General features: G+C 41.8%; 1 protein-coding gene across 5 annotated transcripts in view; it reads left to right on the forward strand.

Moving 5' to 3' along the window:
- usp8 (ubiquitin specific peptidase 8) overlaps positions 1–23,991 on the forward strand; it is a 66,024-nt gene that overhangs the window by 10,869 nt on the left and 31,164 nt on the right. For all 5 annotated transcript variants that reach the window (XM_072277905.1, XM_072277902.1, XM_072277904.1 and 2 more), the window contains 9 exons: positions 5,582–5,726; positions 11,855–11,940; positions 13,057–13,195; positions 16,697–16,745; positions 17,626–17,794; positions 17,940–18,102; positions 19,831–19,975; positions 22,525–22,760; positions 23,017–23,550. In XM_072277905.1, the coding sequence (XP_072134006.1) occupies positions 5,582–5,726; positions 11,855–11,940; positions 13,057–13,195; positions 16,697–16,745; positions 17,626–17,794; positions 17,940–18,102; positions 19,831–19,975; positions 22,525–22,760; positions 23,017–23,550 (1,666 nt within the window). The remainder of the gene's footprint in view (positions 1–5,581; positions 5,727–11,854; positions 11,941–13,056; positions 13,196–16,696; positions 16,746–17,625; positions 17,795–17,939; positions 18,103–19,830; positions 19,976–22,524; positions 22,761–23,016; positions 23,551–23,991) is intronic.

Consider the following 23,991-nt stretch of genomic DNA (forward strand, 5'->3'; position numbering starts at 1 on the left):
ACAACAGTTCATCTCTGTGTGACAGGAGAACGCACATCATAGTACAATAGTCGCTGTTTTTATTACTTTGTACATTATTATTGCACATTGGTAAATTATTGTGTATATCACTATTCAGTACTTTATAATTAGTTAAGTCTGCACACTGCTAAGTGTGTTTTTAAATATCACTGATGTAATGAAAGTATTTCCCACTCGGGATCAGTAAAGTACTTATTATTATTATTTCCAGCATTGAGTTCCTCCAGAATTGTGTGTGTGTTACTCTGAGCTGGACAATCCTAATTGTTCTTTAAGCAGAGAGGTTTACTTGTTATTTTAGAGGATATGCAATGGTCAGTCCTATTTTTGGGCTTGTAGTATGATAAGTAAGGATGATAGAATGGCCTTCTATGATGCATTGGTTTTGTAAAGCCTTCCCTGAAAGAATGAAGTACGCAAGCTGGTGTTGTCAGATCATGGCCTGATTTAACTTTGTGTTGTATGTCCATCTTGCATGGGTTATTATAAGAGTGTAAGTGTAAACGCAAATGTTATCATCCCTTCTGTTATTCAACACTTCATCTCAAGTACCCTTACCAGGAGTCAAAGAGTGCACTTTTTTAAAAATGTGTCCCAAATGCACTGTTCTTGTTGAAACAAGGAATACAAGCTTTTGGAAGGAAGTTAATAAGACCTTAAGACTGGCAGTGACCAAAGTCAGCTGACCAAAGTCAGCTAACCAAAGTCAATCACAGGATATATATGGAAGTATTGTTCAAGTTAAGACCTTAAGACATAGGAATAGAATTAGGCCATTTGGCTCATCGAGTCTACTCCACCATTCAATCATGGCTGATCTTTTTCTCCCTTCCATAACCATAGAAACTACAGCACAGAAACAGGCCTTTTGGCCCTTCTTGGCTGTGCCGAACCATTTTCTACCTAGTCCCACGGACCATATCCCTCCGTACACCTCCCATCCATGTATCTGTCCAATTTATTCTTAAGTGTTAAAAAAGAACCTGCATTTACCACCTCATCTGGCAGCTCATTCCATACTCCCACCACTCTCTGTGTGAAAAAGCCCCCCCTAATGTTCCCTTTAAACTTTTCCCCCCTCACCCTTAACCCATGTCCTCTGGTTTTTTTCTCCCCTTGCCTCAGTGGAAAAAGCCTGCTTGCATTCACTCTATCTATACCCATCATAATTTTATATACCTCTATCAAATCTTCCCTCATTCTTCTACGCTCCAGGGAATAAAGTCCTAACCTATTCAACCTTTCTCTGTAACTGAGTTTCTCAAGTCCTGGCAACATCCTTGTAAACCTTTTCTGCACTCTTTCAACCTTATTTATATCCTTCCTGTAACTTGGTGTCCAAAACTGAACACAATACTCCAGATTCGGCCTCACCAATGCCTTATACAACCTCATCATAACATTCCAGCTCTTATACTCAATACTTTGATTAGTAAAGGCCAATGTACCAAAAGCTCTCTGTACGACCCTATCTACCTGTGATGCCACTTTTAGGGAATTTTGTATCTGTATTCCCAGATCCCTCTGTTCTACTGCACTCCTCAGTGCCTTACCATTAACCCTGTATGTTCTACCTTGGTTTGTCCTTCCAACGTGCAATACCTCACACTTGTCTGTATTAAACTCCATCTGCCACTTTTCAGCCCATTTTTCCAGCTGGTCCAAGTCCCTCTGCAGGCTCTGAAAACCTTCCTCACTGTCTACTACACCTCCAATCTTTGTATCATCAGCAAATTTGCTGATCCAATTTACCACTTTATCATCCAGATCATTGATATAGATGACAAATAACAATGGACCCAGCACTGATCCCTGTGGCATACCACTAGTCACAGGCCTCCACTCAGAGAAGCAATTCTCTACCACCTTTCTTTGGCTTCTTCCATTGAGCCAATGTCTAATCCAATTTACCACCTCTCCATGTATACCTAGCGACTGAATTTTCCTAACTAATCTCCCATGCGGGACCTTGTCAAAGGCCTTACTGAAATCCACATAGACAATATCCACTGCCTTCCCTTCATCCACTTTCCTGGTAACCTCCTCGAAAAACTCCAATAGATTGGTCAAACATGACCTACCACGCAAAAAGCCATGTTGACTCTCCCTAATAAGTCCCTGTCTATCCAAATGCTTGTAGATTCTGTCTCTTAGTACTCCCTGCAATAACTTACCTACCACCGACGTTAAACTCACCGGCCTATAATTTCCTGGATTACTTTTCGATCCTTTTTTAAACAATGGAACAACATGAGCCACTCTCCAATCCTCCGGCACCTCACCTGTAGACAGCGACATTTTAAATATTTCAGCCAGGGCCCCTGCAATTTCAACACTAGTCTCCTTCAAGGTCCGAGGGAACACTCTGTCAGGTCCCGGGGATTTATCCACTTTAATTTTCCTCAAGACAGCAAGCACCTCCTCCTTTTCAATCTGTACAGTTTCCATGATCTCACTACTTGATTCCCTCAATTCCATGGACTTCATGCCAGTTTCCTTGGTAAATACAGACACAAAAAACCTATTTAAGATCTCCCCCATTTCCTTTGGTTCCGCACAAAGCCGACCACTCTGATCTTCAAGAGGACCAATTTTATCCCTTACAATCCTTTTGCTCTTAATATACCTGTAAAAGCTCTTTGGATTATCCTTTACTTTGACTGCCAAGGCAATCTCATGTCTTTTAGCCCTCCTGATTACTTTCTTAAGTATTTTCTTGCACTTCTTATACTCCTCAAGCACCTGATTTACTCCCTGTTTCCAATACATTTCATACAACTCCCTCTTCTTCTTTATCAGAGTTGCAATATCCCTTGAGAACCAAGGTTCCTTATTCCTATTCAATTTGCCTTTAATCCTGCCATGAACATACAAACTCTGCACTCTCAAAATTTCCCCTTTGAAGGCTTCCCACCTACCAATCACATCTTTGCCAGAGAACAACCTGTCCCAATCCACGCTTTTTAGATCCTTTCTCATTTCTTCAAATTTGGCCTTCTTCCAGTTCAGAACCTCAACCCTAGGACCAGATCTATCCTTGTCCATGATCAAATTGAAACTAATGATGTTATGATCACTGGAACCAAAGTGCTCCCCTACACAGACCTCTGTAACTTGTCCTAACTCGCTTCCTAACAGGAGATCCAATATTGCATCCCCTCTAGTTGGTAGCTCTATATATTGATTTAGAAAACTTTCCTGAACACATTTTACAAACTCTAAACCATCTAGATCCCTAACAGTATGGGAGTCCCAATCAATGTATGGAAAATTAAAATCCCCTACCACCACAACTTTGTTTCCTGCAGTTGCCTGCTATCTCTCTGCAGATTTGCTCTTCCAATTCTCGTTTACTATTGGGTGGTCTGTAATACAATCCCACTAATGTGGCCATACCTTTCCTGTTTCTCAGCTCCACCCATAAGGACTCAGTAGACAAGCCCTCTAATCTGTCCTGCCTGAGCACTGCTGTAATATTTTCCCTAACAAGCAATGCTACTCCCCTACCTTTCATTCCTCTGCCTCAATCACATCTGAAACATCGGAACCCTGGAATATTAAGCTGCCGGTCCTGCCCCTCCTGTAGCCAAGTTTCACTAATTGCCATAACGTCATATTTCCACGTGTCAATCCACACCCTCAACTCATCCGCCTTCCCCGCAATACTCCTAGCATTGAAATATATACACCTCAGAAGATTTTTACCACCACTTACAACCTTTCTATCAGCTGATTTGCTTGAACTTTTAACATCATTTATTTTCACCCCAGCCACACTGTCAGCTGTGGCGCTCTGGTTCCCATCCCCCTGCAAATCTAGTTTAAAGCCTCCCCAATAGCACTAACAAACCTCCCTGAAAGGATATTGGTCCCCCTGTAGTTCAAGTGTAACCCGTCTCTCTTGTACAGGTCCCACCTGCCCCAGAAGAGGTCCCAATGATCCTGAAATCTGAAACCCTGCCCCCTACACCAGTTCCTCAGCCACTTGTTCATCCTCCAGAGCATCCTATTCCTACCCTCACTGGCACCTAGCACAGGTAGTAATCCTGAGATTACCACCTTTGAGGTCCTGCTTTTCAACTTCCTACCAAGCTCTCTATACTCACTCTCCAGGACCTCCTCACTCTTCCTTGCTATGTCATTGGTACCGATGTGCGCCACAACATCTGGCTGGTCACCCTCCCACTTCAGAATGTCATGCAAGCGATCAGAGACATCCTTGACCCTGGCACCTGGGAGGCAACAAACCATCCTGGATTCTCTGTCACGACCACAGAACCTCCTATCTGCACCTCTAACTATCGAATCCCCTATCACTACCGCTCTCCTCTTTTTCCACCCTCCCTTCTTAAAGAGTGAAGTGACATTTGCAATTTTCCTGTCCTCTGGTACATTGCCAGAGTCCAATAGTTTTTGAAAGATCATTACTAATGTTTCCACAATTTCTACCACTACCTCTTTCAGAACCCTAGGGTGCAGTTCATCTGGTCTGGGTGACTTGTGTCCCCTTGCATCACACAGCTGTTTGAGCACCTTCTCCCTTGTAATAGTAACTGCACTCACTTCTCTTCCCTCACACACCTCAACATCTGGCACACTGCTCGTGTCTTCCATAGTGAAGACAGATGCAAAATATTTAGTTAATCTGCCATCTCCTTGTCCCCCATTATTATTTCTCTGGCCTCGTTTTCTAGCGGTTCTATATCCACTCTCATCTCTCTTATTTTTTTTTACGTACTCGGAAAACCTTGTACTATCCCCTTCAATATTGTTTTGCTAGCTTGCTTTCATATTTCATCTTTTCCTGCCTAATGACTCTTTAAGTTGCTCTCTGTAGGTTTTTAAAAGCTTCCCAATCCTCTATCTTCCTGCTCTGCTGTCATCCCTGCCAGCATCTTCCAATTTACTTTGACCGACTCCTCACTCATAGAAACATAGAAAACCTACAGCACAATACAGGCCCTTTGGCCCACAAAGTTGTGCTGAACATGTCCCTACCTTAGAAATTACTAGGGTTACCCATAGCTCTCTATTTTTCTAAGCTCCATGTACCTGTCCAAAAGTCTCTTAAAAGACCCTATCGTATCCGCCTCTACCACCATTGCCGGCGGCCCATATCACTGTAATTCGAGGTACTGCTACATCAGACTTTACTTTCTCCCTATCAAGTTTCAAGTTAATGGAGCTCATTTACCCCATTATTCCTGCTGGTAGCTGTTGGCATTCAGTTTGTAAAAATCACTTGTTTGATTTTTACAGAGAGATTGTACAGGCTGTGTATAGCTAGTTACCCAACATCAGAATCAAAACTGTTACTGTCTAGCTGCAAATCATCTATGTTCCTGTCCTGGATGGCTGAGAAAATCAAGTTCTTTATTTATAAACAGTATTGGGCTGAATCTTTTCAGTACACCTTAGAGTATTAGACAGTTTCTGTTATTCAAGTAAAAATATCGCGTCAACAACAAGTAGAGAAGGAAGAAGTGTTTAGATTGTTCATTCACGTCCTACAGACTGCAAAGATATTGCCTTTCTAAATCACCATTCCTTTGTTTTCCAGCATTGTTGTGAGTGCCTGTAAAATTTTCAAGGCTGCAGAAGAAAGCAGGTTGGACAGAGACGAAGAAAGAGCTTATGTTCTTTACATGAAGTACCTAGCTGTATATGATCTAATTCGGAAGAGGAATGATTTTAAACATCAGCAGGTACCTGGCTGTTCTGTTTGTGCAATACTGTTCAGCTATATTGGCAATATTCAGAGGATGTTTGCCACTCATGGAATGTCTCAAAATGTTTTATTGAAGTGCACTCAGCATTTGGAAAATCTGACAGTTAATTTCTGCTTAGAACACTCCTCTATAAAAATAATCTGTTGTTTAGAGGATAAATATCAGTCATGACATTAGAGGGATTTCCTCAGCTGCCTTCAACATTGTGCAATCTGGTCTTTTTGAGTACTGAGATTCCACAGCATTCCCTAGATCAACATGTCATCCAGAAAGCACCACCTTTGGCATTAAAGTACTAGAGCTAAGCCAAGCTAACAATTCATATAACCATGTAACAATTACAGCACAGAAACAGGCCATCTTGGCCCTTCGAGTCCGTGCCAAACTCTTACTCTCACCTAGTCCCACCGAACTGCACTCAGCCCATAACCCTCCATTCCTTTCCTGTCCATATATCTATCCAATTTAACTTTAAATGACAACATCGAACCTGCCTCAACCACTTCTGCTAGAAGCTCGTTCCACACAGCTACCACTCTGAGTAAAGAAGTTCCCCCTCATGTTACCCCTAAACTTTTGCCCTTTAACTCTCAACTCATGTCCTCTTGTTTGAATCTCCCCCACTCTCAATGGAAAAAGCCTATCCACGTCAACTCTATCTATCCCCCTCATAATTTTAAATACTTCTATCAAGTCCCTCCTCAGCCTTCTACGCTCCAAAGAATGAAGACCCAACTTGTTCATCCTTTCTCTGTAACTTAGGAGATGAAACCCAGGCAACATTCTAGTAAATCTTCACTGTACTCTCTCAATTTTGTTGACATCTTTCCTATAATTTGGTGACCAGAACTGTACACAATACTTCAATTTTGGCCTTACCAATGCCTTGTACAATTTCAGCATTACATCCCAACTCCTATACTCAATGCTCTGATTTATAAAGGCCAGCATACCAAAAGCTTTCTTCGTCACCCTATCCATATGAGATTCCACCTTCAGGGAACTGTGCACCATTATTTTAGATCACTCTGTTCTACTGCATTCTTCAATGCCCTACCATTTACCATGTATGTCCTATTTTGATTAGTCCTACCAAAATGTAGCACCTCACATTTATCAGCATTAAACTCCATCTACCATCTTTCAGCCCACTCTTCTAACTGGCCTAAATCTCTCTGCAAGCTTTGAAAACCTACTTCATTATCCACAACTCCACCTATCTTAGTATCATCTGCGTACTTACTAATCCAATTTACCACCCCATCATCCAGATCATTAATATATATGACAAACAACATTGGACCCAGTACAGATCCCTGAGGCACACCACTAGTCACCGGCCTCCAATCTGACAAACATTTATCCACCACTACTCTCTGGCGTCTCCCATCCAGCCACTGCTGAATCCATTTTACTACTTCAATATTAATACCTAATAATTGAACCTTCCTAACTAACCTTCCGTGTGGAACCTTGTCAAAGGCCTTACTGAAGTCCATATAGACAACATCCACCGCTTTCCCCTGTCAACTTTAGAACATAGAACATAGAATAGTACAGCACAGTACAGGCCCTTTGGCCCACAATGTTGTGCCGACCCTCAAACCCTCCCTCCCACATAAGCCCCCACCTTAAATTCCTCCATATACCTGTCTAGTAGTCTCTTAAACTTCCCTAGTGTATCTGCCTCCACCACTGACTCAGGCAGCGCATCCTACGCACCAACCACTCTCTGAGTAAAAAACCTTCCTCTAATATCCCCCTTGAACTTCCCACCCCTTACCTTAAAGCCATGTCCTCTTGTATTGAGCAGTGGTGCCCTGGGGAAGAGGTGCTGGCTATCCACTCTATCTATTCCTCTTATTATCTTGTACACCTCTATCATGTCTCCTCTCATCCTCCTTCTCTCCAAAGAATAAAGCCCTAGCTCCCTTAATCTCTGATCATAATGCATACTCTCTAAACCAGGCAGCATCCTGGTAAATCTCCTCTGTACCCTTTCCAATGCTTCCACATCCTTCCAAGTGAGGCGACCAGAACTGGACACAGTACTCCAAGTGTGGCCTAACCAGAGTTTTATAGAGCTGCATCATTACATCGTGACTCTTAAACTCTATCCCTTGACTTATGAAAGCCAACACCCCATAAGCTTTCTTAACTACCCTATCCACCTGTGAGGCAACTTTCAGGGATCTGTGGACATGTACCCCCAGATCCCTCTGCTCCTCCACACTACCAAGTATCCTGCCATTTACTTTGTACTCTGTCTTGGAGTTCGTCCTTCCAAAGTGTACCATCTCACACTTCTCGGGGTTGAACTCCATCTGCCACTTCTCAGCCCACTTCTACATCCTATCAATGTCTCTCTGCAATCTTTGACAATCCTCTACAGTATCTGCAACACCACCAACCTTTGTGTCGTCTACAAACTTGTCAAACCACCCTTCTACCCCCACATCGAGATCATTAATAAAAATCACGAAAAGTAGAGGTCCCAGAACAGATCCTTGTGGGACACCACTAGTCACAATCCTCCAATCTGAATGTACTCCCTCCACCACGACCCTCTGCCTTCTGCAGGCAAGCCAATTCTGAATCCACCTGGCCAAACTTTCCTGGATCCCATGCCTTCTGACTTTCTGAATAAGCCTACCGTGTGGAACCTTGTCAAATGCCTTACTAAAATCCATATAGATCACATCCACTGCACTACCCTCATCTATATGCCTGGTCACCTCCTCAAAGAACTCTATCAGGCTTGTTGGACACAATCTGCCCTTCACAAAACCATGCTGACTGTCCCTGATCAGATCATGATTCACTAAATGCCCAGAGATCCTATCTCTAAGAATCTTTTCCAACAGCTTTCCCACCACAGACATTAGACTCACTGGTCTATAATTACCCGGACTATCCCTACTACCTTTTTTGAACAAGGGGACAACATTCACCTCCCTCCAATCCTCCGGTACCATTCCTGTGGACAACGAGGACATAAAGATACTAGCCAGAGGCTCAGCAATCATGAAGATCCTAGCCAGAGGCTCATCAAACTTGCCTAGTAACCTCTTCAAAAAATTCAATAAGATTTGTCAAACATGACTTTCCACGCACAAATCCATGTTGACTGTTCCTAATCAGACCCTGTCTATCCAGATAATTATATATACCATCTCTAAGAATACTTTCCATCAATTTACCCACCACTGACGTCAAACTCACAGGCTGATAATTGCTAGGTTTACTCTTAGAACTCTTTTTAGACAATGGAGCAACATGAGCAATATACCAATCCTCCAGCTCCATCCTCACTTCTAATGACATTTGAAATATTTCTGTCAGAACCCCTGCTATTTCCACACTAACTTCCCTCAAGGTCCTAGGACCCAGAGACTTGTCCACTTTTATACTCCTTATAAGCACCAGTACTTCCTCTTCTTTAATCATCATAGTTTCCATAACTACCCTACTTGTTTCCCTTACCTTACACAATTCAATATCCTTCTCCTTAGTGAATACCGAAGAACAGAAATTGTCCAGAATCTACCCCATCTCTTTTGCCTCCGCACATAGCTGTCCACTCTGATTCTCTAAGGGACCAATTTTATCCCTCACTATCCTTTTGCTATTAATATAACTGTAGAAATCCTTTGGATTTATTTTCACCTTACTTGCCAAAGCAACCTCATATCTTCTTTCAGCTTTTCTAATTCCTCCTTAAGATTCTTTTTACATTCTATATATTCCTCGAGCACCTCATTTACTCCAAGCTGCCTATATTTATTGTAGATCTCTCTCTTTTTCTGAACCAGGTTTCCAATATCCCTTGAAAACCATGGCTCTCTCAAACTCTTAACCTTTCCTTCCCACCTAACAGGAACATAAAGATTCTGTACCCTCAAAATTTCACCTTTGAATGACCTCCATTTCTCTATTACATCCTTCCCATAAAACAAATTGTCCTAATCCACTCCTAAATCCTTTCACATCCATTTTTTTCTTTGATTTCATTTTTTTCCATTTTTCCTTCATTTTCCTTCTCTTAAATGAAAAATTCCATTTTTTTTTCTTTTATAGATTTGTAGCCTCACGTGGAAAGGATACTCTCTATAGTGGGGAATTCTTGGCACCGCATCAGAATGCAAGGACATCCCTTTAGGACAGAGATGAGGAATTTCTTTAGTCAGAGAATGGTGAATCTATGGAATTCATTGCCACAGACGGCTATGGAGGATAAGTCATTAGGTATATTTAAAGCAGAGGTTGATAGGTTTTTTATTAGTCAGGGCGTCAAAAGGTTCTCGGAGAGAGGAGGAGAATAGAGTTCAAAGGGCAGTAAATCAGCCACGATGGAATAGCAGAACAGACTCGATGGACCAAATGGCCTAATTCTTAACTTAAGGTTACTTATAGTTAACTCACTGAATTCCTTGAACTGAGGTAGATGTCTTCATCAATTGGCTTCATTCCCAATCTTTATCAGGAAAAGATATCACTTCACATTCAGCCTGTGCTTGGTGCTAGTGCATACTGGGTTGTCTTTCATATAATGGAAGGAGCCTGTCTATTCTCTTTAGCTGCACAGGATTTTGTGATTTCTTTATAGAGATCATCAGAAGGCAAGAAATAGAAGCGGGTGTATGCCCCTCAAGCTAGCACCATAATTCAGTAAGATTTTACTGTGATACTCATATCACTTGCCACAAAGAGTTACTGGTGGGACTCAGTCGGTCAAGCAGTATCTGTGGAGTTGATGTCTTCAGCAGACGCCCTGTACCAGAACAGTGCTCCCATATCCTTTAATATCCTAAAAGCAATTAGCCTCCATTTTGAACATGGTCAATGACTAGTCCTCAGCACCCCTCTAGGGTAAAGAATTCCAAAGATCCCTCAATATTTGAGTGAAGGAATTTCTTCTCACTTCAGTTTTAAACAGACTACCCCTTGTTCTGAATCTGCCCCCTAATTCTAGACTCATAGATCTAGACTGAACTGTTTACATATTTTTCAACACAAGCATTAGCAGTCATCTGCACTGATTATTGGAGACTGCTCCTTTGAGTATTTTTATTTTAATCGATACTGAGACCTTTTGTTCCATTGCTGATTTTTGTTCTAAAGGTAACTTGGTGACCTGATGCAACACTTGATGAAAGGAGAAGGAAAACTGATTTGTTTTAACACAATAAGTTTAGGCATTTATTCTTCAAGTTTGAAATTTTTATCCTTGTTTTTTGATGATATTTCTGTTTCTTGACTTTAGAAATATTTCCATTTGTTTCTATTTCTTGCCTTCTGTTGATTTCTATAAACAAAACGCTGTGCAAATAAAGAGAATAGACAGGCTCCTTCCAATATCTGAAAGGCAACTGAGTACACACCAGCACCCAAGCACAGGCTGAAAGTGAAGTGATATCTTCTCTCACCTGCTCCCCCACTGCCATTTCATGGTTATTAATTGCACAATAAAGAATAAAAGAATAAATTAGTTTAAAATATTCCAAATTTTATCCAGAATACCGCATGTCTGAGCCTCACAGGGTGGGAATCATGGCAGTAACTATTGTGTTTGTAAATGTCGGGAGCTGTCTCAAAGTAACGTTGTGTGCAGAACTTTCTGGAGTTGCGGTTTTCCAGCATCAAAGGAGTGAAGCAGAAATCAAATGTCTTGTTGCTCACATCCTCATTAAGTTTGAACTACTTGCTGATGAAGAGCTAATTAGTTCAGTGCATGGATTTTCATCAGGTGTGTACACCATTTTCAGTGAAAGTTAATACTAAACGTGAGCAAGTTTAATCAGACCTGTAACAGAAGTGTTTTACACAACAAAGGATAAACTACGGAGTAGCAGACCTTTCTGTAGTTTCTTGGTATTAACGACTTTTACAACTCTTTATCAAAGGTCTTTGCCATCTGACCTGGTTTGTCCCAATGCAAGATCACATTGGGAGTGTGATTAGCCTTTCACCTGCAGATTCTGATAGGCTTGTGGGTATTTAATTGTCTCAGTTTTTTGTCCTGGCCTGCGTGTGGTCGTTCTTGCTGAAGATGTTAGAGTGCTGAGCTACAGAGAAAGTAAACCAGCATTTTGTTGTTCTTTCAGGACTACTATACTTCTTTACTTGGCCCTACAAGCTTCAGGAAGGCCATAGAAGAGGCAGAAAGACTTTCTGAAAGCCTGAAGTTAAGGTCTGTTGTGGCTTTGATCAGCTTAATCATATACAATAATGAGGATGTCGGAAATGACAAGTGCTTTATTTGTCTCAATGAGCCTGGCAGTGCAGCTTTTAACCTACTGCCAGTCAGTTTATATTGGTGTTTGTATTTTTTCACAGCCATTGACTACATTGCTTGTTCCAAACCCCCTTTTGGTGTAAATTTCAGTTTGCATTTCTTTCTCCATTGTTAACCTTTGGTTTTGTTTTTTTATTTTTCTTTATTACACTTGTCAGTTTATATCCTCTGTCATATCGCCATAAGCTGTAGTACTAATGTCTGCGTGTTTTATTCCCAAAATCTAAATGATGACTGTATCTCCCAGCAGGAATTCAGTTGGAATATACTGTTCACTGTTACTCATCCACAGTCATTTTCCACCTTGGACCTGCGGAGGCCTACGCAGCAGGCCAGCTTGTTCCTGGAGTTCTCAAGTATTAAGCTGCACAGTCCTAATGTTTCCATCTATCAGGTGTTGCATTGGACAAGGGCTCAATAGCATCACATACGACACCTCCCTGAGTAGAGAAACAGCAGTGAGTGTACGCTCTGTGGCTACTTTACTAGGCACAGCAGTAAAACCCGGTGTGGTCTTATGCTGCTGTAACCCATCCACTTCAAGGTTCAACATGATATGCATTCAGAGATGCATTCTGCAAACCGTTGTTGTAATGTGTATTTAGTTGAGTTACTGTCAGCTTGATCCAGTCTGGCCATTCTCATGTGACCTCATTAACAAGGTATCTTCACCCACAGAGGGGTCGCTCACTGTATGTTTTTGGTGTTTTGAATCATTCTCTGTAAACTCTAGGGACTGTTGTGTGTGAAAATCCCAGGAAAATCAGCAGTTTCTGAGATACTCTAACCACCCTGTCTGGCACCAACAATCATTCCATGGCCAAAGTCACTTAATCACATTTCTTCCCCATTCTGAACAACTAAACCTCTTGACAGTGTCAGCATGCTTTTCTACATTGAGTGTCTGCCACATGATTAACAAGTAGATGTACGTAATGAAGAGGCCACTTGGTGTATGTTGCTTGGTTAATTGTCTTTAAAAGTAAATCTGCAATGTATTTTATCTGTTAGATACGAGGAAGCTGAAGTACGTAAGAAGCTTGAAGAGAATGATAGATTGCAAGAAGAGAAAAGCAAAGAGCAAGAAGGAGCAAAAAGCAAGGGACAGGATAACAGCTGGAGAGCTGCAGACAAGGGTCCTTCAGGCCAGGTTAGCATGAAGAAAGGAAACCTAAAGGTTTGAAACAACCCAAATAGAAATGAACTTATTACAAAGATCTTTAAAGGATAATGATAAATAGGAGTATTCCTGTCATCTCTTCAGCCGGCTCTGTCCAATCCAGCCATTCCTATGTATTCCTGTCGAACCTTCAGCCTGCTCCATCCAATCCAGGCATTCCTGTGTGTTCCTGTCATCTCTTCAGCTGGCTCTGTCCTGTGTATTCCTGTCAAACCTTGAGCCTGCTCCATCCAATCCAGGCATTCCTGTGTATTCCTGTCAAACCTTCAGCCTGCTCCATCCAATCCAGGCATTCCTGTGTGTTCCTGTCATCTCTTCAGCTGGCTCTGTCCTGTGTATTCCTGTCAAACCTTCAGCCTGCTCCATCCAATCCAGGCATTCCTGTGTATTCCTGTCGAACCTTCAACTGGCTCCATCCAACCCAGGCATTCCTGTGTATTCCTGTCGAACCTTCAGCTAGCTCTGTCTAATCCAGGCACTCCTATCATCCCTTCAGCCTGTTCCATCCAATCCAGGCACTCCTGTGTATTCCTATCGAACCTTCAGCCTGCTCTGTCCAATCCAGGCAGTTTTCCATCTTAATTATATTCAATAACTCCACTTCAGTGGCTGGTTGGAGTAGGGAATTACCAAGGAGTCATCACCTCATGAGTGAAGAAATTCTTTCTCATCACAGTCTTAAATTGGACAGCCTTTATTGTGAATATGCCCTCTTGGGGAAAACATTCTCCTTGCATCCACCTTAACAATCCCACTCTCAGAGAGTGGTGAGTGCATGGAATAGGCTGCCGACGACAGTGGTGGAGGCGGAAACGATAGGGTTTCTTAAGAGACCCCTGGATGGTTACACGGAGCTTAGAAAAATAGAGGGCTATGGGTAAAGCCTAGGTAGTTCTAAGGTAGGGGCATGTTCGGCACAGCTTTGTGGGCCGAAGGGCCTGTATTGTGCTGTAGGTTTTCTATGTTTCTATGTTTTTATATTTTTCAATAAAATTAGCTTTTCTTCTAAGTTCCAATAAGTACTAACCCAGTCCGCTCCCCTCCAACCCCGTAATCTGACCTCATTACAAAGTTACTAATCTCAGTTTCTTACCCATTCAGCTTTTCTGTGGAAACACGAGAGACTGCAGATGTCCAGGACAGTGGGTAGGACTCGGCTAAATGGGCAGCATCTGTGAAGATGGGATATAGGACCCAGTGGGACAGGCAGCATCTGTGGAGATGGGGTATAGTGGACATTTTGTGTTAAAGCTGAGAGTGTTGAGGGAAGCTATCTCTTTCTAACTATCTTGGGGAAGGCTGAGAGCAGGAGCTGGCAGGCAGTGTGTTGAACTAGATGGAGCCTGGTATAGGGAAGGTGGGTGGAGGTAAAGCCAGAGGGTTGGAGTTGAAAAGTGGAACTTGATAAGGGGGGGATGATGAGGGGTGGGGTGGAGAAAACTGGCTATTGGGCTGAGATGTCAGTGGGGGTGGGGCAGTTTTGTTAGATTTGATAGAACCTGCGTGGGAGATGTGAAATGCACACGGATGGTGCAGGTTACCAGAAATTAGAAAATTCAGTGTTCATACTGTTGGGTTGTAGGTACCCAGGTGGAAGATGAGATACAGTTCTTTGAAGGAAAAACTTGTATTCCACCTGGCACTGGCAATGGAGAAGGCCAAGGATAGACAGATTGATGTGGGAATGTAAATGTATATGGGAATTCAGATGCTCATCAGAGCGGTCACATAATCTACATTTGATCTCATCAATGTACAGGAAGCCACATCGAGAGCAATGCATGCAGTAAAAGTTGAAAGGGAGGCATGTGAGCCTCTGCCTCATCAGGGAGGGATATGGAACGGGTGTTATTCCTGTGGTCTCAGGGAAACATACGAGAGTTTGGGGAAGGATTAGCAAACGGAGTCATCAAGAGTGGTTGCTGTGAAAATGGTGGGAGTAGAAGAATCCATCACTGGTGGTGAGATCTATTGTAGCTGGCAGAAATAGTTAAAGAATAATGTGCAGAGTGAGGGTGAAAGGAAGAGACCAAAGGTATTATCTCTATCTTGTCAGGAGGAAGCAAGGAAACTGCAGAATTCAGGGTGTCATCAACCACAGAGAAGGAGCCAGGTTTCCAAAAGGAGTACCTCTCAGAGTTCCAGAATAGAAAGCCTCATCTCAAGAACAAATCCAGTGGAATTAAATTAATGAGGAAGAGATGACACCCTTACAGAAGGTGGTGGGAGAAGATGCAGTTGAGTAGCTCTAAGACTTGATAGGTTTATAGTAAGTGCCAGTAGGTAGTCTGTCTGTAAAGGTGGAGACAAAGATCCAGAAAGCGGACATGAGACTATCAGAAATGGTGCAGATAAATTTGAGAACAGTGTGGAAGTTGGTAGCAAAAGTGATAAAAATTGGCGAGTTCCACACCAGTGCAGGAAGCAACATCAGTGCAGTTGTCATAGAGAAAGGTTTGGAAGTGGTGACAAAGACAGTTTGGATCAAGGACTGCTCCATACAGCCAACCAAAAGATAGGCATTATTGCAGTCTGTGTGAATGTCCATGGCCAGACCATTGATTTGTAGGAAGTGAAGCGAGTAAAGAAAAGTTGTTCAGGGTAAGAACATGTCCATGGTGATGATAAAGTAGTAGGGACCGAGGAATTGGAAGTTGTCAGAATGGCGGAGGACATGAGGAGTCCCAGACATGGGACTGGAGTTGACAAGACATTTGAGGTTGAGGAGGTAGTTTAGTGGAGCAAGAGTGGAGCGGACAATTGGTCTACCAGCGCAGTCCTACTTGTGGATCTTAGGTAAAAGGTAGGTGGAATCTAATGTGTGCTGGGTTGGAGCACTGTCAGCTTGGATTGCTATCCATTATATAGTTAGTTCTAACCCTTTGTACGGACTCTGTGCCTTCCTCAGAACTTGCTAATGCACTTATCAGCAGGAAATGTTGCTATCATGTACTCAGTCCCTTCATCTAAGTTGTGAAATTGATTTTAAATCATTAAGGGCTCAGCATTGATCCCAGAAGTTACTGAAAATAACCCATTTATTCTCACTTGTGTCTTGGTGAGCCTGTTCCCTATCTGTCACATTATTACCTCAAGTGTAAATATAGTTAATTAAATAAATCAGTAACTGTAAGAATCCATTTAGTTCACTAATGACCTTAAGAGAAGGAAATATATTTCTCTAGTTTGACAAAGTGACTCCAGATCTGTGGAAAGTGTGTTTGGTCATCAATAGGCAAGCCATTAATGCAGTTCGGGATGATTGACATGTGCTTTCCTTGCTCTCAATGTCTTGAAATAATGGAAAATATTGTTTGGGCATTAGGAAGCAGTATATTACTGCTGCTGAAGAGGAATATTGGAATACTTAACTGTGGATATTTTTTGTTAATTGGGAAATGGAGTGGAACATATTATAAATATTTGGAATGTTAACCAGAAGTTTGTAAAGCTGCTTTTCATTTGTTTTAGGGGGACACAGTGTTAAGCAACGTCAACGAGTCCAGTACAGAGCACATCGGTGAGATTTCTGTCATAACTTAAAAGGAGTTCACCAGACTGCTCAGCCCAGAGTGTCTATGCCAGTGTAATGCCAATCACCCCTCCTTCATTCCATTAACATGTCCCTTAATACTAAACAAGTCAAAAAAAAAAAGGTCTCTTGCTCAATCATACCCTTGTGCTCCAAGAGCTTCCTACACAAATCACTGGACAGCAGATAGTGGGACCCTTGACCATATTTATTAAATGCTGAGCTCTGTGATTAGGTTTGGTGTCTCTGCAGTCAGCAGGTAGAATCATCTGATGGGATATTTGTCCAAACAGCAAAATGCTGTGGATGCTGGGAATGTGAATGATAAATGGAAAATGCTAATACTCAGTGGGTTAGGCAGCATCAATAAAGAAGGAGACAGTTAACATGTCAGTTCAATGAATCCTATTCTCAACCTAGTCTTCAACTGTCTAGGGAAAACAAATGCCCTAATTTTTTTTTAATGAGCGTATCTTTCAGGAAAGAGAAACAGCTCCTAATAACTTGGTGGAATAGGCTAAGGAATTAGAGCATAAAGAACATAGAAGGCCTCAAATCTGTCCCACATTCTGTAACAGGCTTCATCTCCTCTTCTATGTAAGTTCACCTTTATCCTCAATTCCCCGATCATTCATCTTTAAATTCCCCAGTGATCTGCCTTCACAACCATCCAGGGTAGAAAACATCGGTGATTCACCTACAGTTCCAAAGTGATCTGACAATTTCTGATACAAACGCAAAAAAACAAGCTATCTGAATGTTACTGGTCTTGACCTTCATCCAGAACAGTGTTTGTGCATACTTCTGCTTTCCTGTTGTCACTGATTTGACTGAATTATTGTGTTTTATTTCTGTGTGTGGGAAACAGTTTTGTCTCGAGGAACGATCAGTGCAGAAAAGCTGTTTGCAATGTTGCAAGATGAAAACACTAAGGTGATCATTATGGATGCTCGGAGCTCCAAGGATTACCAGGAATCTCACATTCATGTGGCCAGGTCGTGCTGTATAAGTGTGCCAGAGGAAGCTATCAACCCAGGGTAGGAAATTCAGTCCAGTTGGAACAGGCAGCAAATGCTATTGTAAAGTTTGATAACACAGTTGAACACTGTTTGCTTTCATAAAGTTCTTTTTGTTCCTGTATCTCTTCTCCAAGTTAATATTGCTAAAAATTCTTTCCCTCAGCATCACTGTTAACCAGATAGAGTTGAAACTGCCAGAAGAATCAAAGGAGATGTGGCAAAAACGGCAGTTTGTTGATTACATTGTTTTGTTGGATTGGTTCAGTTCCATCAACCAGGTGCAAAGGGGAAGCGTTCTTCAAAGCCTCAAAGATGCACTTTACAAGGTTTGGAAATTGCTTGCAATATGCGCGGTGTAGGACTGGTTCATAACTCCATAAGATCATGTCATATGAGCAGAATTCGGCTATTTGGCACTTCAGGTATGCTCAGCCATTCAATAATGGCTGACTTATTAACGCTCACAATTCCATTCTCCTATCTTCTCCCCATAACTTTTGATGACCTTACTAATCGAGAACCTATGGACCTCCACTTTAAATATACCCAATGACTTGGCTTGCACAGACATTTATAGAAACATAGAAAATCTACAGCATAATACAGGCCCTTTGGCCCACAAAGTTGTGCTGAACATGTCCCTACATTAGAAATTACTAGGCTTACCCATAGCCCTCTATTTTTCTAAGCTCCATGTACCTATCCAAAAGTCTCTTAAAAGACCCTATCGTATCCACCTCCACCACCGTTACAGGCAGCCCATGCCATGCACTCACCACTCTGAGTAAAAAAACTTACCCCTGACATCTCCTCTGTACCTACTCCCCAGCACCTTAAACCTGTGCCCTCTCATGCTAGCCATTTCAGCCCTGGGAAAAAGCCTCTGACTGTCCACATGATCAGTGCCTCTCATCATCTTATACACCTCTATCAGGTCACCTCTTATCCTCCGTTGCTCCAAGGAAAAAAGGCCAAGTTCACTCAACCTGTTTTCATAAAGCATGCTCCCCATTCCAGGCAACATCCTTGTAAATCTCCTCTGCATCTTTTCTATGGCTTCCACATCCTTCCTGTAGTGAGGTGACCAGAACAGAGAACAGTACTCCAAGTGGGGTCTGACCAGAGTCCTATATAGCTGCAACATTACCTCTCGGCCACTAAATTCTATTCCACGATTAATGAAGGCCAATACACCGTATGCCTTCTTAACCACAGAGTCAACCTGCACAGCTGCTGTGAGCGTCCTATGGACTTGGACCCCAAGATCCCTCTGATCCTCCACACTGCTAAGAGTCTTACTGTTAATACTATATTTTGCCATCATATTTGACCTACCAAAATGAACCACATGGCAATGAATTCCACAGATTCACCATTCTCTGGCTAAGAAAAGTTCTTTAGCTGTTCATGTTTCACTCGTTTTCAAGTAGTTCACGTTCGTGACTGAGTTATAGTACTGTTGCTGTAAGGTTATGGAATGGCCCATCCGGTGTAATTATCTCCCTGGCACTTCTCCACCTGGTTTCTAGTGCTGTCAACAGTGGCGGTTCATATCTGCGCAACTGCACACAGATAGGAAGTTACAGGCTATGAATATCTCAGAATATCCAAATCACTGATTATATATATTGTAAAATATGTTTTCTGTGGTAGTAGTATAGTGCAATACACTAAAAATACTGCTGTAAATTGGAATGAGAAATATAAAAAATAGTGCAAGAAGATGGTAAAGGGGAAGAAGCTGTTTCTAAAACGTGTCTTCAGGCTCTTCTACCTCTTCGAGGGTAGCAATGTCTGAAGTGCATGAGGGTCCTTAATGATTGCTGCCGCCTTCTTGAGGCATCGCCTTTAGAAGATTTCCCTGATGGTAGAGAGGCTAGTGCCTATGATGGAGATGGTAGAGTTTACAACCCCCTGCAGCTTTTTTCCAATCCTGTGCAATGGAGCCTCCATAACTGATGGTGAATCTTTGAGCTCTGAACTTTTTCTGATGGAAGATTTGGGTGCACTAACTTGCCAGGAGTGTTTGAATTTTCTACTTTTTTCTTGTGCAGTGGGATAGTCAAGTAATTGTTCAGAATGAACCAGTGGTATTGGAGGGTGGCTATGAGAGCTGGCTTCTCTGCTACCCAATGTATACCACCAATTCCAAAGTGACTGCTCCAAAGGAAGAATCCTCTACAACTGTTCAAGTGTCCTGTAAGTATTTCTGCTTCCCAATTAACCCGACTATATAGCATTCTTTCAAAAAATGGCTGAAAACCTCTTGTAAGTTTGTTCTAAAGAATAAGCAGGATGTAAGCGGTCCATTGCAGTGTGTATTGCAATGGGAAGTACAGTGGCATGCACCCTTGGTCAGAATTTCTGTTACTGTGAATAGTTAAGTGAGTAGAAGATGAACTTATCTCCAAAAGTCATAAAGTTAAAGATAAAACATTCTTTTCAACATTTTAAGCAAGATTAGTGTATTATTTTTGTTTTGTACAATTTTAGAGTAAAAAAAAAAGGAGCACCATGCAAAAGTTTGGGCACCCCAAGAGATTTGAGCTCTCAGATAAATTCTACCAAGGTCTCAGACCTTAATTAGCTTGTTAAGGCTATGGCTTGTTCACAGTCATCATTAGGAAAGGCCAGGTGATGCAAATTTCAAAGCTTTATAAATACCCACTCCTCAAACCTTGTCCCAACAATCAGCAGCCATGGGCACCTCTAAGCAGCTGCCTAGCACTCTGAAAATTAAAATAAATGATGCCCACAAAGCAAGAAGAAGGCTTAAGAAGATACCAAAGCTTTTTCAGGTAGCCATTTCCTCAGTTTGTAATATAATTAAGAAATGGCAGTTAACAGGAACGGTGGAGGTCAAGTTGAGGTCTGGAAGACCAAGAAAACTTTCCAAGAGAACTGCTCGTAGGATTGCTAGAAAGGCAAATCAGAACCCCCACTTGACTGCAAAAGACCTTCAGGAAGATTTAGCAGACTCTGGAGTGGTGGTGCATTGTTCTACTGTGCAGCGACACCTGTATAAATATGACCTTCATTGAAGGGTCATCAGAAGAAAACCTTTCCCGCGTCCTCACTACAAAATTCAGCGTCAAAGGTTTGCAAAGGAACATCTAAACAAGCCTGATGCATTTTGGAAACAAGTCCTGTGGACTGATGAAGTTAAAATAGAACTTTTTGGCCGCAATGAGCAAAGATATGTTTGGAGAAAAAAGGGTGCAGAATTTTATGAAAAGAACACCTCTCCAACTGTTAAGCACGGGGGTGGATCGATCATGCTTTGGGCTTGTGTTGCAACCGGTGGCATGGGGAACATTCACTGGTAGAGGGAAGAATGAATTCAATTAAATACCAGCAAATTCTGGAAGCAAACATCACACCATCTATAAAAAAAAGCTGAAGGTGAAAAGAGGATGGATTCTACAGCAGGGTAATGATCCTAAACACACCTCAAAATCAGGTTTTGCCATGGCCCTCACAATCCCCCGACCTAAACGTCATCGAAAATCTGTGGATAGGCCCCAAAAGAGCAGTGCATGCAAGACGGCCCACGAATCTCACACGAACTAGAAGCATTTTGCAAGGAAGATTGGGCGAAAATCCCCCAAACAAGAATTGAAAGACTATTAGCTGGCTGCAGAAAGTGTTTACAAGCTGTGATGCTTGCCAAAGGGGGTGTTACTAAGTACTGCTATGCAGGGTGCCCAAACTTTTGCTTCAGGCCCTTTTCCTTTTTTGTTATTTTGAAACTGTAAAAGATGGAAATAAAAAAGTAATCTTGCTTTAAATATCAAAGAAATGTGACATCTTTAACTTTATGCCTTTTGGAAATCGGGTCATCTTTTACTTGCTTAGCTATTCACAGTAACAGAAATTTTGACCAGGGGTGCCCAGACTTTTGCATGCCACTGTATATGTACCATTTGAAGTGGAGTGGGAAAACTTGCAAATGATAATACATTTTCTGAGATGTATAAAATGTTTCAGCTTTGGCATTATCCTACAAATACAAGGTAATTCTTTCGGGATTTTGTCAGTACACTGTGTGTTGGCAAACAGCTATGTTAAATAGTAAGAGATGATACCTGAGTATTTCTTGACAGGCAATCAGTTGCACTACACTCTAAGCCAGGGTTCCCTACCTTTTTTTAATGCCATAGACCACTACCATTAACCAAGGGGTCCATGACTGTCAGATTGGGAGCCCCTGGCTGAGGTATTAAGCATTGGAAGATTCAGGCAATATAAGGCATTAAATGCATCAAGTTAATAAATTCCTCCGAAGGATGAAAGGTAGTGTGGTGGAACTGCTGTGGCTAACAGAAAGGAAGCAGCAAGAGAAAATTCATCACAGTGTGGTTATGCACTATTGGCTGACGGTTTTAGATGTGTTCTCACTTCTTCACCCACCCCTCATCAGTGCTTAAAGGTGTTAACGTGGATCCATGGGTTTCCCTCTGGTACCTCTTCTGTGTACTGTGGAAGGTATTTGAGCCTTTCCCTGTAGGGGAATTAGTGAATACTGATCAGAAATATGTGGGCAATTTTGTTTCCCCCCCCCCACCCTTCCCAAAGCAATAAGCTTCGTGGGCAACTGCAAGTTGTAGCTGACTTCAGCCTATAAGCACAGTGAGAATCAAAGTTCTTTCCTTGGAATGATAACTGGTTGTATCACTGAACCTTCTAAGATTCATTGATCAAAATAACTATATTTTAACTGAGTGTTGTGTCTATCATTTTACACACAGTGAATTTTAGTTACCCGTCCTTGGAGGAACCCCCTCCACCTTGCCCACCCTCTGGAGACCTCGATGAAGGGAAGGCTTTCCAAGAATTGGGAAGACTTAATGGAATTTTATCTGAGCCAGATGCAACAACAAAAGAAGTGAGCATAGAAACAATGAATGTGCCTAATGGTGTACCTGGTTTGAAAGATCTAGCATCAACTGGCGGACACACTGTTGCAGTGAAAAACATTCCTCAGGTACGTGTGTTAGAGGACTGTGTATTTAGGTATTATAAAACTCCTGCTCGCGTGCTTCTGCAGTTTGAGGTTAAAAATGTGTATAAAATTGTAGGTGTGTTGTCTCAACCTTTGAATTAATACTTTGATTGTTTGATACTTTGCTGTTTAGGAGTGCAGGAGTTGAGTAGTTTGGATTTTCAGCATTTCTGTGGTGTTAAGTAAATGTTTTGGCAAGTTTCACAACAGCAATTCTATTTTTTTTGCATTTGAACAGGTTGATCGAACTAATAAACCTATACTAAAAATGCCAGAGAGGTCTAGTTCTGGTACAGAAAGTCTACCTGTTCACAATGGACCAGTAGTACCCGATCGGTCAACAAAGCCATGTGTGGAGCCCCAAAACCTGTTAACGGATGATGAAATAAGTCAGATCCATGCTGAAGCAGCACAGATTCGAGAAAAGGCCAAAAAAGAGAAGGAACAGCGTGAACGAAGACAGGAAGAGCAACGAAAAAAGGAACAATTAGATCAAGAAAAAGAACAGCGTGAGGAAGAAGCAAGGGTGCTTAACATAAAAGCTGAGCAAGACAAACAGAGCAAAGAATTCAAAGAACAACAGAAACAGGAACTGGAAGACAAATGGCAGAAAGATGATGATGAAAGGAAGCAATCAACAGAGCAAGTAAAGAAGTCTCTAATAGAAAAAGGCAAAACCGAAAGTCAGATAAGAGAGCAAGGGAATGTGAGGAAGGATGTGCCGGAACAACCTGCACTTGAGCCAGAAGCCAGCAGCTCCAGAGGAAAGCAGGTACATCCATACTCGAAAATGTTGTGTAATGAGGGGAAAACCTAAACTAGTGCTGCTAGGGGCAGTATTATACTTTTAAAGAGAATTTAAATTTGTTACAGCCATGCTCTTATAGTTTGGCTGAACTCATCTACGTTTGTAAATTCTGGATTCCTTTTCATTGTATCTACACCTTTGTAATTTGTTAATTATCCTTTGTCCTACACATCTGCACTGTTATTTCACTTTGGCCTTCTGAATTTGGCTATAAACTGATTTTGTCTTCTGGGTGATTTCCTCAGTTTTATTTAATTCATCTAATTTTTGACTGTTAAGACACTTGCCCTTAGCCTAACATATCTACCGACTCCAGTACACTGTAGAGATTAAAATGGCCGCATGGTGTCACAGCTAATCAAGACATTGTTTCACAGCTCCAGAGAATTGGGTTGTGCCTAATCT

This window comes from Mobula birostris, chromosome 14 (genome assembly GCF_030028105.1).
Source record: "Mobula birostris isolate sMobBir1 chromosome 14, sMobBir1.hap1, whole genome shotgun sequence".
Taxonomy (NCBI): Eukaryota; Metazoa; Chordata; class Chondrichthyes; order Myliobatiformes; family Myliobatidae; genus Mobula; species Mobula birostris.